At 62.7% G+C, this 14640-nt stretch overlaps 1 protein-coding gene across 6 annotated transcripts in view; it reads left to right on the forward strand.

The window, feature by feature from the left end:
* The window catches only part of COL18A1 (collagen type XVIII alpha 1 chain), a 94328-nt gene extending 81419 nt beyond the window's left edge, over positions 1 to 12909 (forward strand). For 3 of the 6 annotated variants that reach the window (XM_070796067.1, XM_070796047.1, XM_070796060.1), the window contains 20 exons: positions 103 to 132; positions 207 to 233; positions 421 to 483; positions 715 to 789; positions 1574 to 1600; positions 1823 to 1876; positions 2166 to 2240; positions 3640 to 3708; positions 4284 to 4326; positions 4815 to 4877; positions 7270 to 7313; positions 7578 to 7700; positions 8170 to 8323; positions 8406 to 8479; positions 8838 to 8966; positions 9397 to 9429; positions 10453 to 10698; positions 10870 to 11067; positions 11506 to 11621; positions 12492 to 12909. In XM_070796067.1, coding sequence (XP_070652168.1) covers positions 103 to 132; positions 207 to 233; positions 421 to 483; positions 715 to 789; positions 1574 to 1600; positions 1823 to 1876; positions 2166 to 2240; positions 3640 to 3708; positions 4284 to 4326; positions 4815 to 4877; positions 7270 to 7313; positions 7578 to 7700; positions 8170 to 8323; positions 8406 to 8479; positions 8838 to 8966; positions 9397 to 9429; positions 10453 to 10698; positions 10870 to 11067; positions 11506 to 11621; positions 12492 to 12705 — 1857 coding nt within the window. In that variant the 3' untranslated portion in view covers positions 12706 to 12909. Of the gene's footprint in view, positions 1 to 102; positions 133 to 206; positions 234 to 420; positions 484 to 714; positions 790 to 1573; positions 1601 to 1822; positions 1877 to 2165; positions 2241 to 3639; positions 3709 to 4283; positions 4327 to 4814; positions 4878 to 7269; positions 7314 to 7577; positions 7701 to 8169; positions 8324 to 8405; positions 8480 to 8810; positions 8967 to 9396; positions 9430 to 10452; positions 10699 to 10869; positions 11068 to 11505; positions 11622 to 12491 lie in introns of all 6 variants that reach the window. The other 3 variants (XM_070796040.1, XM_070796056.1, XM_070796045.1) reach the window with 2 other exon arrangements.
* Positions 12910 to 14640: the final 1731 nt, after the last annotated feature.

Here is a 14640-nt window from a genome sequence, read left to right on the forward strand (position 1 = left end):
GGATTTCCTTTATGCTGACTCTCTGTGGGTCTCTGTGGCTAACGTCATAGTAAATGTGGCCCTCTTCCTTCTTTCTCCATGGCTCTGCTGACCCGTGGACAGAGAGTGCTGGCGAGCGTGCCAGGCCCCGAGGTACATGCACCCCGGGATGGGCTGGGCGTGGGCAGCCTCTCCGGGGGGGAGTCCTGACTGTCCTCTCTCCGCAGGGCCGTGCAGGCTTCGCTGGCTTCCCCGTGAGTACCTCTGGGGGGGTGGGGCGTGGGGCCTCCCAGCGCTGAGGGTGGGGGGAGCCCATGAGGCCGAGGAACTGAAGCAGGAGCCCCCGTCTGGCCAGGGGTCTCAGGCAGGCATCTGGGGCTGGGCTGTGGGTCCTGGTCCAGAGCAGGGGCATTCCGGGCAGCCCTCTGTGTCTCCCCACAGGGACCAGCCGGGCCAAAGGGAGACCTGGGCTCCAAAGGCCAGCAGGGCATCCCGGGACCCAAGGTGAGGAGCCCCAAGGGGCTGTCTGGGGTCACTGGGTGACTGCCTGTGGGGAGGGGCCTGGGGACGGGGGCTGTGCCTGGTGCATTCCCTCTGCTTGTTTCCCTGCACCAGTGGAGGCCCCACTCATGGCTTCCTGTCCTTGGGTGTCGAGTTGGTGCCGAGGGGAGTCTACAGGGGGTGCGAGGCCCATTCTTCCCTGAGCTGGCCTTCTGACCTGCCGCTCCATTCCAGGGTGAGAAGGGAGAGCCGGGCACATTCTTCGGCCCCGATGGCAGAGCACTGACCCCCGCCCAGAAAGGAGCCAAGGTGAGGGGTGTCTGGATGAGTGCGAGGCTTTGTCCAGGCTGGGGCCATAGAGATGGCACAGAGGGTCCTCCTAAGGGGGCAGGTCCTGCCTGTGCGTGGGAGCCTCTCCAGGTCAACTTCCAGAAAGTTCTGCAGCCTTGGTCCGTGGCCCACCCGTTTGCTCCTCTCCCACCAACCTGCTGGGAGGACCCCCAAAGCCTAAATCTCAGCTCAGCCTTGGACTGGCTCGCCCTTTGTCTTCTGCCCATCAGCTGAACCCACCTTGCAGAGGGGCTGGGGGCTCTTGGGGGCCTTGTTTCTTGGCCTCGGCCTCACCCCTGGGAGCTGCACCCCCTGCAGTGCCCAGCTGGCCCTCAGCCTCTGGAGGCATCACCACTAGGGCTGGGGTCCAGCCTTCCTTCCTCAGGAGGGAGCCAAGAATGGCTGGGTTCAGGAGTGGGTCCCTTGGGGAGCCTGTGCCCTGGGTCCCCTGCTCCCAGCAGGTGACCCCCAGCCGTGGGGAGAGCTGGACCCAGACCAGCAGGCTGTTGGGGACAGGCCTACAGGGGGGCCCGCAAACCCCAGCCTGGGCTGCAGGGCCGGCCCCCCAAGCTTCAGGACCCCTGGCGTGTGCCCCGTGCACGTGCCCAGGACACAACCCCCAGCCACAGCCCCCTCCCTCTAGTTCTTTCCTTCCCTTCCTGGGCTCCACTGCAGGAATTCAGACGGACACAGGGACCCCTCGGGGCTGCCTGCTGGGGGGTGACCTGAAGCCAGCTAATGGTGCCTCTGATTTTCTGTTCAGGGTGAGCCTGGCTTCCGAGGACCTCCGGTGAGTAGACCAGGCTTCCCCAAAGTGCACACACTTGCGCTGGGTGTGAAAGCACACAGGAGGCTTCGGAGGGCACTGCTGCCTGCCTGACAGCTGGGTGGGCAGGGAGCCGAGCTGACATCCGGCTGCACCTCTGAATGGGGGGAGGGTATTAGGAGGGAGACCCCAGACACGGGTCTGGTTCCTGCCTACCTGAAACCTGGTCTCCCCGTCCCCCTACAGGGTCCGTATGGGCGGCCCGGGCACAAGGGAGAGATCGGATTCCCTGGACGGCCGGTAGGTCCCTGGGTCTGAAGCCAGGTGCAGGCGTCAGCCCAGGCCCGTGCGGAGAGTGGGCCCAGAGGGGAGTGGACTACAGCCCCATTGCTGCCCTTCCCCTGGAGACCACCCCCCCCTCAAGCATGGCTCTCTGCAGCCCTGCTCACAGGCAGCTCGGGCCCCAGAGGGACAGACACCCTGAGGAGGGCCTGGGTGGGGACAGGAGCTGCTGGGCCGGCGCCCCAGGGCCGATGCAGCAGTGCTGGCCAGCACCCTGCAGCCCCCAACCCCCTGTGCTCTGCCGCAGGGGCGTCCCGGGATGAACGGGCTGAAAGGGGAGAAGGGGGAGCCGGGGGACGCCAGCGTGGGATTCGGCATGAGGGTGAGTGTCCGATGGGGTGTGCGAGGCGGGGCGGGGGCATCCAGGCCCGGGGCCTGGTCTCAGGGCTTGGGTCTCAGAGCTCAACCCTGGGTGGCTTCTGAGTGGCCTCAACGTGTGACCATGGACATGCAGAGCCTCGAGCACACACATACATGCACACACATACACGAGCCAAGGCCACGGAACAACATGGTTTTCTTGGAAGGGCCCTGGGTTGGGCACCTCCTGCCTGTGGGGCTACGGTTTCTGTCACCTTTTGAGCCCAGGGTCACAGATCGGTAAGGTCGCCAGTTAGGCCCTGTGACATCTCCATCCGAGAGGCACCATCGAGATGCAGGACTCCTTCCGGACCCATCTGGGCTCTTAGTGAACCCGTGGCCACTTGGAGCCTTTTCCCTGGACCCGCTCCCTCCCAGCCCGGTCACTGCCTGGCCGAGCAATGAGGGGTCCTGGGGGCGGCGGTTGAGGCCTCTGCTCTTCTGGGGTCTCTGGCACCACTGTGTCTTCATCTCGCCACCACCTCCTCGTGGACCAAACCGTGGTGGACATTTCGTGAGGACTCAGAATGTAAGGCAGCGACCTGCAGAGCTGCGTGATGGAGGGGGACGGTCACTTCTGTCCAGGAGGAGGTCGGGGGCTGTCCAGTCCTTCCTGCAGAGCTCCGTGATGGAGGGGGACAGTCACTTCTGTCCAGGAGGAGGACAGGGGCTGTCCAATCCTTCCTGCGGTCCTGAGTTCCCAAGGCAGCGTTCCAGCCGCTGTGCGCTTGCCTTGGTCAGAGTCCAGTGGGACTGGCTGCTTCATGGACCTGAGCTCGTGGCTCTGTTCTGCTTCAGCCCTCTCTCCTCAGCCACAGGGCAGGGCCAAAGGTGCCCAGGTGCTGAGAGAGGGCGCACATGAGGTCCTAGGATCGTGGGCTCCGGGACCTTCATCACTCAGGCTGGTCCTTTGTCATATGAGCCCTTTCGGAACAGGCACTTCTGATGCTATACGAGTGGACTGTCTCTCCTCTTTCCATGAGTGGGTGAACGAACGGAGAGTCACATTCATGCAACACGAGTAAAACCCGCAGGTGCTGGCCTCGTGGGCTCCCTCTGACCTTGGAGACACACGGCCGACCTTCAAGCTGGCAGTAAACACACGAGCTATGTCTGAGGTCATGTCCAGCCCAGATGGCCGCCCGCACGCCCCCCACGGGACGGTTTGAGGAGGACTGTCATCTGGGGCTGGGAAGGTGACAGCCGTGGCCACAGAACAAATTGGACACTGTCTTGATGAGATGTTTTCTGACTTCACTGTGATTTTCAGAAACGCTCCCGCCCATGTCTGCCATCCTCTCCAGTGTTGGTGGCCTCGCTGGGAGCATGACTGACCAGATCTTTCTCTTCCCCCCACACAGGGTCCAGCTGGCCCACCTGGGCCTCCGGGGCCCCCAGGCCCTCCCGGGACTCCTGTCTACGACAGCAACGTGAGTCACCGAGACCCACTCTTCTCTATACTGGCCTCCTTACCCCTCCCTGACCCCAGGGAGGTTAACCCCCAGGGAGGATCTGAGCCCTAGAGAGGGTCCAAGCCCCAGGCAGGGGCAGGCCAAGCCATCACCTCTGCGTCCGCGGTGGGGGTCCTTCTGGGAGGGGCCAGGGCAATGGGACCCAGGTCCACCTGCCTTGTAGGCTGCGCCTGGTGGGCAGTCAGTTAGAAGACAAGCCCCCTGCCCCTGGGGGGGAGATGAAGGTGGGGGAAGGGAGTCCTCTCTGGATCTGGGCTCCCGAGCATGAGCCTGTGGTGCTGGGGGGTGGACACCCCCATTTCACAAGGCTCAGTGATGTGGGGCAGTCATGTCACGACCAGAACTCCAACCCCAAGTCCTCTATCCTCTCCCCGCCTCCCTGCTTCTCTGTCCTGGGGAGAGGGGTGTGGGGGACAGGGCCTGTGTGACCTCACAGGGGCTTCCAGGGAATCTGGGCAGAGACCTCGGGTGGGTGGTGCCCTCAGTTTCCAGGGCGCCTTCCTCACTGGCCACCTTTGGCCCATACTTCACAGGCATTTGTGGACTCTGGCCGCCCTGGACCCCCAGGATTGCCAGGTGAGGGGTCCTGGGGCCTCAGGGAGGGCAGGGCAGCCCCTCCGGCCACAACTCAGAGCAGGTCTCGTGGGGCGGCCCTCACAGGGGAGCTGGATGATCTAGGATCGCCAGCCCCAGTTGACCACGGCCCGTTTATTGGGCTCCAGGGTCCCACCTGCACAGCCTTCCAGGAGATCCAGCTGTGGACAGGAGTGGACACCGAGCAGCCACTCGCTGGCTGTCCACAGTCCAGCTCCAGCTCCTCATGACAGCCCCTCCCGGCAAGGGTGATGGGGCCTCTGGGAGCAGAGGCTGCGGCCCCTGGGCCGTGACCACCAGGCACTGGCTGCTCACGAGCTCTTGCTCTGAGGGTCCCCAGGTTGCCCCCTCCCTGGCCCGGGCCTGCAGTGCACTTGGCGCCCCCCAGGGTCAGGCCGTATGCGGGCAGGAGGGCGTCCTAGCAGCCTCTGTATACGTTCAGTAACAGGCACTGGGGTCTGTCTCTCCAGGGCACCAGGGGCCTTCTGGACTCAAGGGTGACAAAGGAGACGTGGGCCCGCCCGGACCGCCAGGTGAGGGTGCTCTGAGCTGGGGGCTGCGTGGGTGGTCGCCCGCCCGCCTCTGGAGGAGGGGGGCAGTCCCTCCCAGGCTCAGGGGCCCTGACGGGACGCCTGGTGTCCTGCACAGCCTTGGGGCAGGGTCGGGGGAAAGGATCTCAGGGCCGAGGTGATGGCCAGGCAGGGTGTCCCCACACCCAGTCTTTGAGGAGCGGGGCTGGGCCCCCATGTGAGCCTGCTGGGGAGACCCAGCATCCCCAGTGCACTGCAGGAGCCTTGTCGGCTGGGGTCCTCCAAGGGGGTGAAATCCCAGCCTCTCAATGTCCCCTGAGATGGCATGAATCCCCAGCCGAATCCTGCTTCTACAGGTGGGTAAAATCAGATCAAGTAGGCGCTGGGAGCAGGGTGGTCAAAAGCCGGGACAGCTGGACCCCTGGGCACTGCCAGCCAAAGGGTGACTGAGGGCAGGGCTCTGGGGGAGGGGCAAGCTCAAGTTTGCCCTTCAAGCTGTCCGAGCAGAAGCTAACCTTACTCTTGAGAAAGGTGAGCTCGTCCAGGGCCTGGGTTTCTTGGGGAAGAAGTGGGCAACGTGGACAGGAGTTTCCAGGCTCGGACTTAACGGTGATGACGCAGAGGGAAGGCAACGCCAGCGCAGATTGGAGCCGTGGACGAGAGTGGGGTTTAATTGTCGGGCTGAAAACCACAGCCTCTGGATGTGAAGATTCTGTGTGACTTCAGCAGCTGGGACCCAGATGACGAGGGGAGGGGTCAGCATGGAACTCGGCCGACGTGCTGGGAAGTTGGACAAGCCGAGGGAGGTCAGACATGTGGGTGAGGACATGCGGGTCAGGTAAGGGGCAGACGGGGTGCAGGACAGCATTTGAAGGCGTCATGGCTGAGCTTCCAAACCAGGGACGGGTTCAAGGTCGTGTTCACGCAGAGTCCACACGACCCACAGCTGATCCCTCACGAGGACCGGAGGAGCCAGAGGGTGCAAAGGTTTCAAGACGTTGGAAGAAATTAGCGGCTCGCCTAGAATTCAAAGACCTGGGTTCGATCCCTGGGTTGGGAAGATCCCCAGAGAAAGGAACGGCTACCCACTCCAGTGTTCTTGCCTGGAGAATTCCATGGACAGACGAGTGTGGTGGGCTACAGTCCATGGGGTTGCAAAGAGTTGGACATGACTGAGGGACTAACACTCTCACTAGAATCCTGCATCCCGTGAAGACATCCTTCTATAGGAAGAGGAAGCGGACAGCAAGGCCAGCCCAGGACACGAGCCCCCTGGTGGGCTCAGCTCAGGACCAACCAAGACAGAAGGGACATGCCCCTGATGGTGGAGCGGGAAGGTAGAGAAGCATAGGAAACACTCGACCCAGAGTCGGCACGAGAGGAGAGGAGCCTGGAACAGTGGGGCAGAGAAGCTATGTTGAAGCTTTGGAACACAGAGTGAAGATGGAGTCAACCCAGATCCACCGGCGCATACGTTCAGAGAGTGGGTCCTCTCCTGTTTAAGGACAAACATTGTCAACAGGACAAAAAACAAAACTATGCTACTTACAAGAGACACCCCCAAATGCAAGGACGTGAGAGCTGAGGGGGAAGCAGGTTGTGGTCTGGTGAGAAGGGAGCCGTGGGTGTGTGCGCACGCCTGTGTGTACTTGAGAGAAGTCAGACAAGTTATTTTAGGGCAGGAAACACTCCCCGAAATTTTTTTTTTTAAGTTTATAATCAAGGGGTAAATCCACCAGGAAAACACAGCAATTCTAAATTTCTGTGCCCCTAACAACATAGCTTCAAGATACAGAAAGCAAAAAGCAACAAATCTGAAAGGAAAAACAATCACTCATCAAAGAGGGGGACGTGTAAGTGAGGGAGGCAGCAGACGAGAGGCCGGGTCAGCCCGCGGGTGGAGGAGCCGCACAGCCATGACAGCGGCCCCCCCACCGGCACTGGGGCCCCCAGGCCCTCGCCCAATGCACGGCCAGTCCCTGTGGCGTGTCTGCCTTCAAGAGTGCGACCAGGAGTCAGTGTGGAAGACACCATACCGTGTACAGCCACAGCGTGGACGACCACGCTTTTGCCTGTGTGTGTGTGTGTGTGTGTGTGTGTGTGTGAGAGAGAGAGAGAGAGAGAGACGGTGGTTGTTAACTGAACATCCCGTGGTGGTCATTTCATGGTAAACGGCAGTCGTTGCATCCACAGTGCTGTGTGTCAGCAGTAAAACTGAACAAAAACACCAAAAAGTATCAAGTAATTGGGAATAAGTGTAACAAAACATGCAGGAGATCTCTGTGCAGAAATACAGAAGTTACAGAAAGAGGAGGAGACGTAGGTACGTTTGGGGGCCGGGGGATACGGGAGGAAGTCTGCCTCTCACCAAGCTCTCCCCCAAACCCCTCCACAGGGCAGTTCCCGTTTGACCTCCTCCAGCTGGGTGCCGAGATGAAGGTGGGTAGCATCCCTCATTCTCACAGTGCCCCACCACGGGGCCCCAGAGGGCACCCAGGACCCGCCATCCCTGGCTCCACTTTTCGGGAACTTGGCTGACACAGTGGGAGGTTGGGAGGCTGAGTCCCGTCCTGCAGGCTGGCCAGGCCTGGGCTGCAAAGCATCTGGCTGCCTCGCCTGGGCCTAGGGCTGCTGTGCCCACCCCTCCCCATGGCGGCAGCCACCAGGAGCCGGACTGTCACCCACAAGCATTTCCATCCACAGGGGGAGAAGGGGGACCGAGGGGCCGCTGGGCAGAAAGGAGAAAGGGGTGAGCCCGGGGGCGGAGGATTCTTCGGCTCCGGTGTGCCTGGCCCCCCCGGACCGCCTGGCTACCCGGGGATTCCGGTAAGTGGGGCCCCAGGTCGCCCACAGCTGCCTACACACAGGAGCCTGGAGCTGAGGGAGGTCCCCTCTGCGGGCTGGGCCCTGACTACCCACCTTGGTCCTTTGCCCCAGCAGGGGTACCCACGCGGGAGGCACCCACAAATCAGGCCTGGTGGTCTCACAGTGGCCACCCTCCCAATTGGGCCCTGATCTGGGGCACCTCCGCTCCTGCTGGTGCTGTCCTCCGCCGAATCCCCTCAGGGAGACTCTCTGTCCTGAAAGTGTCCAGGGGCCCTGGGGCTGTGCCTCTGTGTGGGGCTGCCCTCGCCTGCATCCTGGGGTCCCCTCCCAGCAGAGGGTATGCAGGACGGGGACAGGGAGGGGACAGCGGTTCGGGGACCATGGGCTAGTGGCAGATGCAGCCCAGCCCAGATGCCTGTCCCTGGCCTGGGGACACAGATGACAAAGCTCCATGTTCTGTCTCCCCCAGGGCCCCAAGGGAGAGAGCATCCGCGGCCAGCCCGGCCCTCCGGGACCTCAGGGACCCCCTGGCATTGGCTACGAGGGACCCCAGGGGCCTCCTGGGCCCCCCGGACCCCCAGGGCCCCCAGGACCCCCTTCCTTTCCTGGCCCCTACAGGCAGAGTAAGTAGGGTAGGGAGTGGCCCTGGGCTCCAGCTCCCTCCAGGCAGGGCCAATGTTCCTACCTCTGGCTTCTCTCTCGTAGCCATCAGTGTTCCTGGCCCGCCAGGCCCACCTGGGCCCCCAGGACCCCCTGGATCCATGGGCACTTCTTCAGGGGTAAGCACCGCCCTTCTCCTGACCTATGGGATCCTCACTGCCCAGCTACCCTTCCCTTTAGAGGCTGTCAGGGGACCCCAGCACCAAGGGCCCCAAGACATGGCTTCCAAAGCAGAAGTGGGGGCCCAGGTGTGGCTGGGGTCAGAGATGGGCAGGGGTGGATGGGAGCCACTGAGAAGGTCCCTCCGCTGTGCAGAGGCCATGTGGCCCAGGGCCTCGGGGGCTGACATCTCCCCACAGCGCTCCTGGTGCCATCCTGGGGAGGAGGGGCGACCTAGGTCTTCAGACGTCCCAGCCCCACCCCTCTGTGAGCCCTGAGGCCCCTCCGCAGGGATCCACTGGGCTGGGCTTCCAGCAGGTGAGGGTCTGGGCCACGTACCAGATGCTGGTGGACCAGGTGCCGCAGGTGCCGGAGGGCTGGCTCATCTACGTGGCCGACAGGGAGGAGCTGTACGTCCGGGTCCGGAATGGGTTCCGGAAGGTTCTGGTGAGTCCTGGACACGCTCTCCTTGCACATGGTGGTGGGGGTGGGGTGGGGCGGCTTCCCGCCTCACTCTGGGATGATGGGAGGTGGAAGCTCGGTGGTGAGGCCTGGTGAGGCCTGGGTGAGGGCACCAGACCAGCCAGGCGGGGTCCCCTGGGGTCTGGGCGTGACGGCCAGTGATCCCCCATCCTTGCTCACCTGTCTCCACCTTTTATTAGAAGCTGTTTTGTAGCAGTTTTAGGTTCAGAGACAAGTTGCTGTTCCTTTTTAAACTGACAGATGTCCTTACTGTGTGCTGGGCATGGGGTGGGGGAGGGGTGGGGGGCCACCAGGACGCAGCCACGCCGGCTTCCACTCAGGGGTGGGGTGGTCTGGGTGAGTGGTGCCGGCTGGGTCAGAGGTCCTGAGGTGACCCCCCCCTGTTTTCTTCCAGCTGGAGGCCCACGTGCCCCTCCCCCATGGGACGGTAAGGATCGCCCCTTCTTCCCACAGCCAGCTTAGGGCTGGAGGGCCGGAGCTGGGTCCTCAGACCACACTCATTGCCCTTCCAGGAGAGAGGCTCCTTTGATTTTGGTCTTTCTGCCCTCATCCACAGGGACAGACCCTTCAGGGGTGTGAGTGGAGGGAGAGGGGGGGATAGTCCAGTTTCCTAGGTAGGGGCTGTGTCATCCAGCGGCGGCTCCTCTGAATAGAAGTCACGGTTTCTCAAACGGTTCAGGAGTGGGCTCCATCCTAGGTTGTGGGCATGGGGTTCTGTGTGGGTCTGTCTGCCGCTGCAGGGGCTTGGGAGTCCCTTCTCCCACTCAGCACCTAGCTGTGCCCCTCCCTCCCAGTTGCTGGGCACTGTTCCAGGGGACAGCTGCGCCTAAGCAGGCACGGCCCCCGGCCGCAGGTGACACTGTCAGGGAGACAGGCACCAAGGTGGTCGGCGATGGGCAATAACATGGTAATATAGACACGTCTCATGTGGACACACGAGGTGGTTACAGCGGTACAACTGCATTAGAGATTACCACCAGGTACCAGTGGACAGGTGTCAGAGGCTTGGGTGCTGTGGGAAGGGCAGAATCGGGAAGAGGTCCAGGGTCCAGGTCCCACTCTGAGGGGCCGGAGGCTGTGGGGTCAGGGTGGTCCCTCCCTGGGCCAGGGGAGAAGCTGGGTTCTGAGGGTCAGGACTAGGGGCTTGGGCAGAGGGCCAGCTGACGTGACTGAGATATCAGCAGGCCGGCTCCCTCCGGACAGGCTAGGTGCCCCCAGGTCTGGGGTGCAATGCCCAGCTCACCACCTCCAATCTAGCCCTGGCCGCCCAAGAACACAGCCGGGTGCAAATGAAGGGCGCACAGGGCCGGGCATCAGGAACTCCCTGGCAGGCAGCAGACCTACACCCGCTCCCTCATGCCCCCCTCACGCCACCCCGCGGGCCTCACCACGGCGCCCACGTGGGTGCAGCAGGCCCGGCCCCACGCGCTGTCCGCCTCTCCCCCTGCAGGACAACGAGGTGGCCGTCTTGCAGCCCCCGCTGGTGCAGCTGCATGAGGGTAATCCCTACCCCCGCCGGGAGGTTCCACACCCGACAGCGCGGTCCTGGCGGGCGGACGACATCCTGGCCAGTCCCCCGCGCCTGCCGCACCCCCAGCCCTACCCCGGCGCCCCGCACCACGGCGCCTACGCACACCTCCGGCCGGTGCCCCCCACGGCCTCGCCCTCCCACACCCACCACGACTTCCAGCCGGTGGTGAGTGACACCCCGCCCGCTGGAGATTCCGGAACCTAGGGCGGCGGGGCGAGGCGGGTAGGGTGCTGGGGAGAGGGCGGGGGGTGGGGGGTAGGGAGGATGCGGGGCAGGGCCGCCCGGAGACCCACCGCCGACCCTGGCCGGCCGCACTGACCCGAGGCTCCCCCGCAGCTGCACCTGGTGGCGCTCAACAGCCCGCAGTCGGGCGGCCTGCGCGGCATCCGCGGCGCCGACTTTCAGTGCTTCCAGCAGGCGCGCGCCGCGGGGCTGGCCGGCACCTTCCGCGCGTTCCTGTCCTCGCGGTTGCAGGACCTGTACAGCATCGTGCGCCGCGCCGACCGTGCCACCCTGCCCGTCGTCAACCTCAGGGTGCGTGTGCGGCCCCGCTCGGGGCTCACCTCTGGGGACCCCTGCCCGCGTCTGCCAGGGGCGCTGGTGCCTCACCAGCTGGGGGAGGCAGCCCGGTCCCCCTAGGCCGTTATGTTCTGCTGTGGCTCCCGTCCCCGCAGAGTGCCCTTTACCGGGCTGTGTCCGTGGCTCCTTCCCCGAACGGGAACAGTGTGCTTTCTAGATACTCCGAGGTTTATCCTCTGAGTGCCCACGTCCCTCAGGACCAGAGGTGGTAGACTTGGTCCAGCTAGGGGTCCAGGGCCGGGGGTGGGTGCCTGCGTTCCTGGGGGTTAGGAGGCCTGGGGCCAGCCTACCCTTAGATGGGTGAGAGTGTTTTGGAGACCACTGAGACCACCCAGCCACCCTTGCCCCTGGCGGATGGTGACCAGACACGGGCTGACCCCCTCTCCTCCGCAGGACGAGGTGCTGTTTCCTAGCTGGGAGGCCTTGTTCTCAGGCTCCGAGGGCCAGCTGAAGCCCGGCGCCCGCATCTTCTCCTTCGACGGCAGAGATGTCCTTCAGCATCCCACCTGGTAGGTCTCCATGCGGGCCAGCAGCTCGGGTCGTCTGTATCCAAGAGTCCTGAGCAAAGGGGGATGCTCTGGCTCTGAGCCTGCAGGCTGACTCAATCCTGACACATGCTTACAGCTTAAAACCCACAAAATCCAAGATCACAGGAGGAGCGGTAAAGGTGGCTGTTTGTGGTATTACCTGAAACACCTTCATCTGGCCTGCTTTCCCAGCAAGTGCCCCCGCCTCCTGCTGGGAAGGCGCGTCTGGGAGACCACAGGCTCTGACCCAGTTTGTCACATAAACATCACAGAGAATGACTTATGGAGATTCCTCAAAGCGGGATTTCTGGGTCGGAGAACACATGTCCAACATGCTCACAGAAGTCACCAGGTGGCCCTCAGGCTGGCCCCACGCCCATCGCACTCTGCCAGCAGGTGTGAGGACTCCTGTTTGCGGACACTTAGGGGGCTCAGGGTGTCACATGAGCCTGTGTCCCAGCCTTCACTGGGGAGCACTGCCCAGGGCTGTGCCCTGGCCTCTGTGGGCTCCACCAACCAAGGGGCTACACCTGGTTCCTAGTGAGGAGGCTGGCAGCCTTTGCATGACCACTCGATGCCAGGTCCCCCCACCCCAAAGGGCCAGCCGTCCATGTTGCCATGCCCTGGTCACCAGGCAGTGCCCCCCCAAAGCAACAGCAGCACAGGGTGTGATCCGGGAGGTAAAGCCCCAGGACTGGGTGGGCCTGAGTGCTGGCAACCCGAGTTTTTGCTCCCTAGCGGCCCCCACATCCCGCCAAACCTCTACCAGCGGGAGATACCCTCTTCTGCTTGGGGTGGCTACAGCCTGGGAGAGGCGGGCCCAGTGAGACTGACAGCTGCTGCACCTTGCAGGCCCCAGAAGAGCGTGTGGCACGGCTCAGACCCCAGCGGGCGCCGGCTGACCGAGAGCTACTGCGAGACGTGGCGGACGGACAGCAGGGCGGCCACGGGCCAGGCCTCCTCGCTGCTGGCGGGCCGGCTGCTGGAGCAGAAAGCCGCCGGGTGCCACAACGCCTTCATTGTCCTCTGCATCGAGAACAGCTTCATGACCTCCTCCTCCAAGTAGGGCCTCTGCGGGCACCATGGACAGGTGGACTGGTGAACAGAGTGCGAGAGAGGAGCCAGGCGCCAGGCAGGAGGAGCGGAATGCCCCCAGCCTGGGCAGAGAGCCTCTGCCGGCACCCCAGGGAGGGGACCTGGCTGGGACATTTGCCTGTATGGTTCACGTTTCATATAATCCTCAAGAAATAAAAGGAAGCCAAAGAGTGTATTTTTTAAAAAGTTTAAAACTGCCCGGTGCTCAGACTTCCTACTGGCCTTGTTTTGACAAGAGGCCAACTCTGGAAACTTCTGCCCAGGGAGGTGCATCCCCAGGACCTCCTGGGTACCTTGGGGCGGGGTCTGGGGTGGTGTTTGAACTGCCCCAGCTTCTCTGCTTCCCAGAAACCCTTGTCCTGCCAACACAGGGCCATCTACAGAGAAGCCACGAGGGGGCGCTGGAGCTTCACCACCTTTCCTCCCAGCAGCCATCCTGCGGAAGCTTCCAAGCTTGGCGCCCCACCGCTGACCCGGGCTCCTCAGCTCCACCTCCCCGGGCTCTGGGCCTTTTCTCCTCCTGCTGCTGCTGTGTGTGGCCAGTCCTGCCACAGGGGGTGGGGATAGTCTACAGTTAGTGACCCCTCAGGCACAGAGCCTGACCCCAGCCCAAGATGTACTTGTTGAGGGGTCCATAAACCCAGCACCCGGTCCCTGGACCTGGACCTCCCACTCAGCACTAGCGTACTTTCCCCAGGGCGAGGATCACCAATTCCAGCTCCAGCCCAGCTCTGCCCAGGAGCACGTCCAGGACCCATCTGGGCCCAGATCCAAGCCCCCGCAAGTCCTGGCCGGAACTGCCTCTGGTTGAGCTTAGCACCAAGGTCCTGGGTCCACCTTTGCCAGACATGGAGGCAGAAACCCTTGGAGGCAAAGGGGGTGGCCACACGCACCTGCCCAGCCAGCTCCGAGATGGGCAAGGCTCCATGGAGGGGTGGGGCCAGCCCCGGACCGGTGACGGCCATGTGTGCCTGGTCCCTGCTCAGTACGATCTGCACCAGCACGTCCCTGGGGAAACCCACGGCGTGGCCCTCCTCGTGGGAGGAGAGGAGGGGACATTTGGGGGTGGACACAGGCATCTCTGGAGGAGCTGATGGGATGGCCCTGCTGGGATTTGTAGGCCCAGCTGCCCCAGGGCCTGCTGTCCGAGCCCTATGACAGTAAACCGAGGGCCTGGTCTGTGGCTTCCCAACAGCCTCCAAATAAAAACAGCCATTCGCACGGACGCCTGGCCTGCAGGAGCTCTGTTCCTGCCTGGAGACCCCACGGGCAGAGGAGCCTTGTGGGCTACAGTCCAGGGGGTCACATAGGCAGACACGACTAAGCGACTGACTTTTGTTTTCACTTCCACTGTCAGGAGGCGAGTCCTTGTCTTGGACTGCCCAGCTGGCCAATCCTGCCAAAGGGGTATGTGCAGGTGTGCAGACATGCACGGATACGCATAGGTATGCACAGGTATATACAGGTATGCACAAGTACACAGGTGCATAGTGCACACGTACACACAGGTGTGCAGGTGTACACGGACGCACGTGGATCCACAAGGGTTTTCAGATGCATGGTCGTCCCTCAGGCCCATGGGGATTGGTCCCAACAACCCTACAGTACCAAAACCTGAGCTCAGGAATGCTCAGGAATTCTTATGTAAAATGGTGTGATACTTGCATGTAACCTATGCACATCCCTCTACATAGTCTAAATTATCTCAGATTACTTCTAATACCTAATACTACGACCCCATGACTCTACAGTCCATGGAATTCTCTAGGCCAGAATACTGGAGTGGGTTGCCATTCCCTTCTCCAGGGGAATATTCCCAACCCAGGGATCAAACCCAGGTCTCTGGAATTGCAGATGGATTCTTTACCAGCTGAGTCACCAGGGTAGCCCAAAAAATGCTGTAGAA

Source organism: Bos indicus, chromosome 1 (assembly GCF_029378745.1).
Source record: "Bos indicus isolate NIAB-ARS_2022 breed Sahiwal x Tharparkar chromosome 1, NIAB-ARS_B.indTharparkar_mat_pri_1.0, whole genome shotgun sequence".
Lineage (NCBI taxonomy): Eukaryota > Metazoa > Chordata > Mammalia > Artiodactyla > Bovidae > Bos > Bos indicus.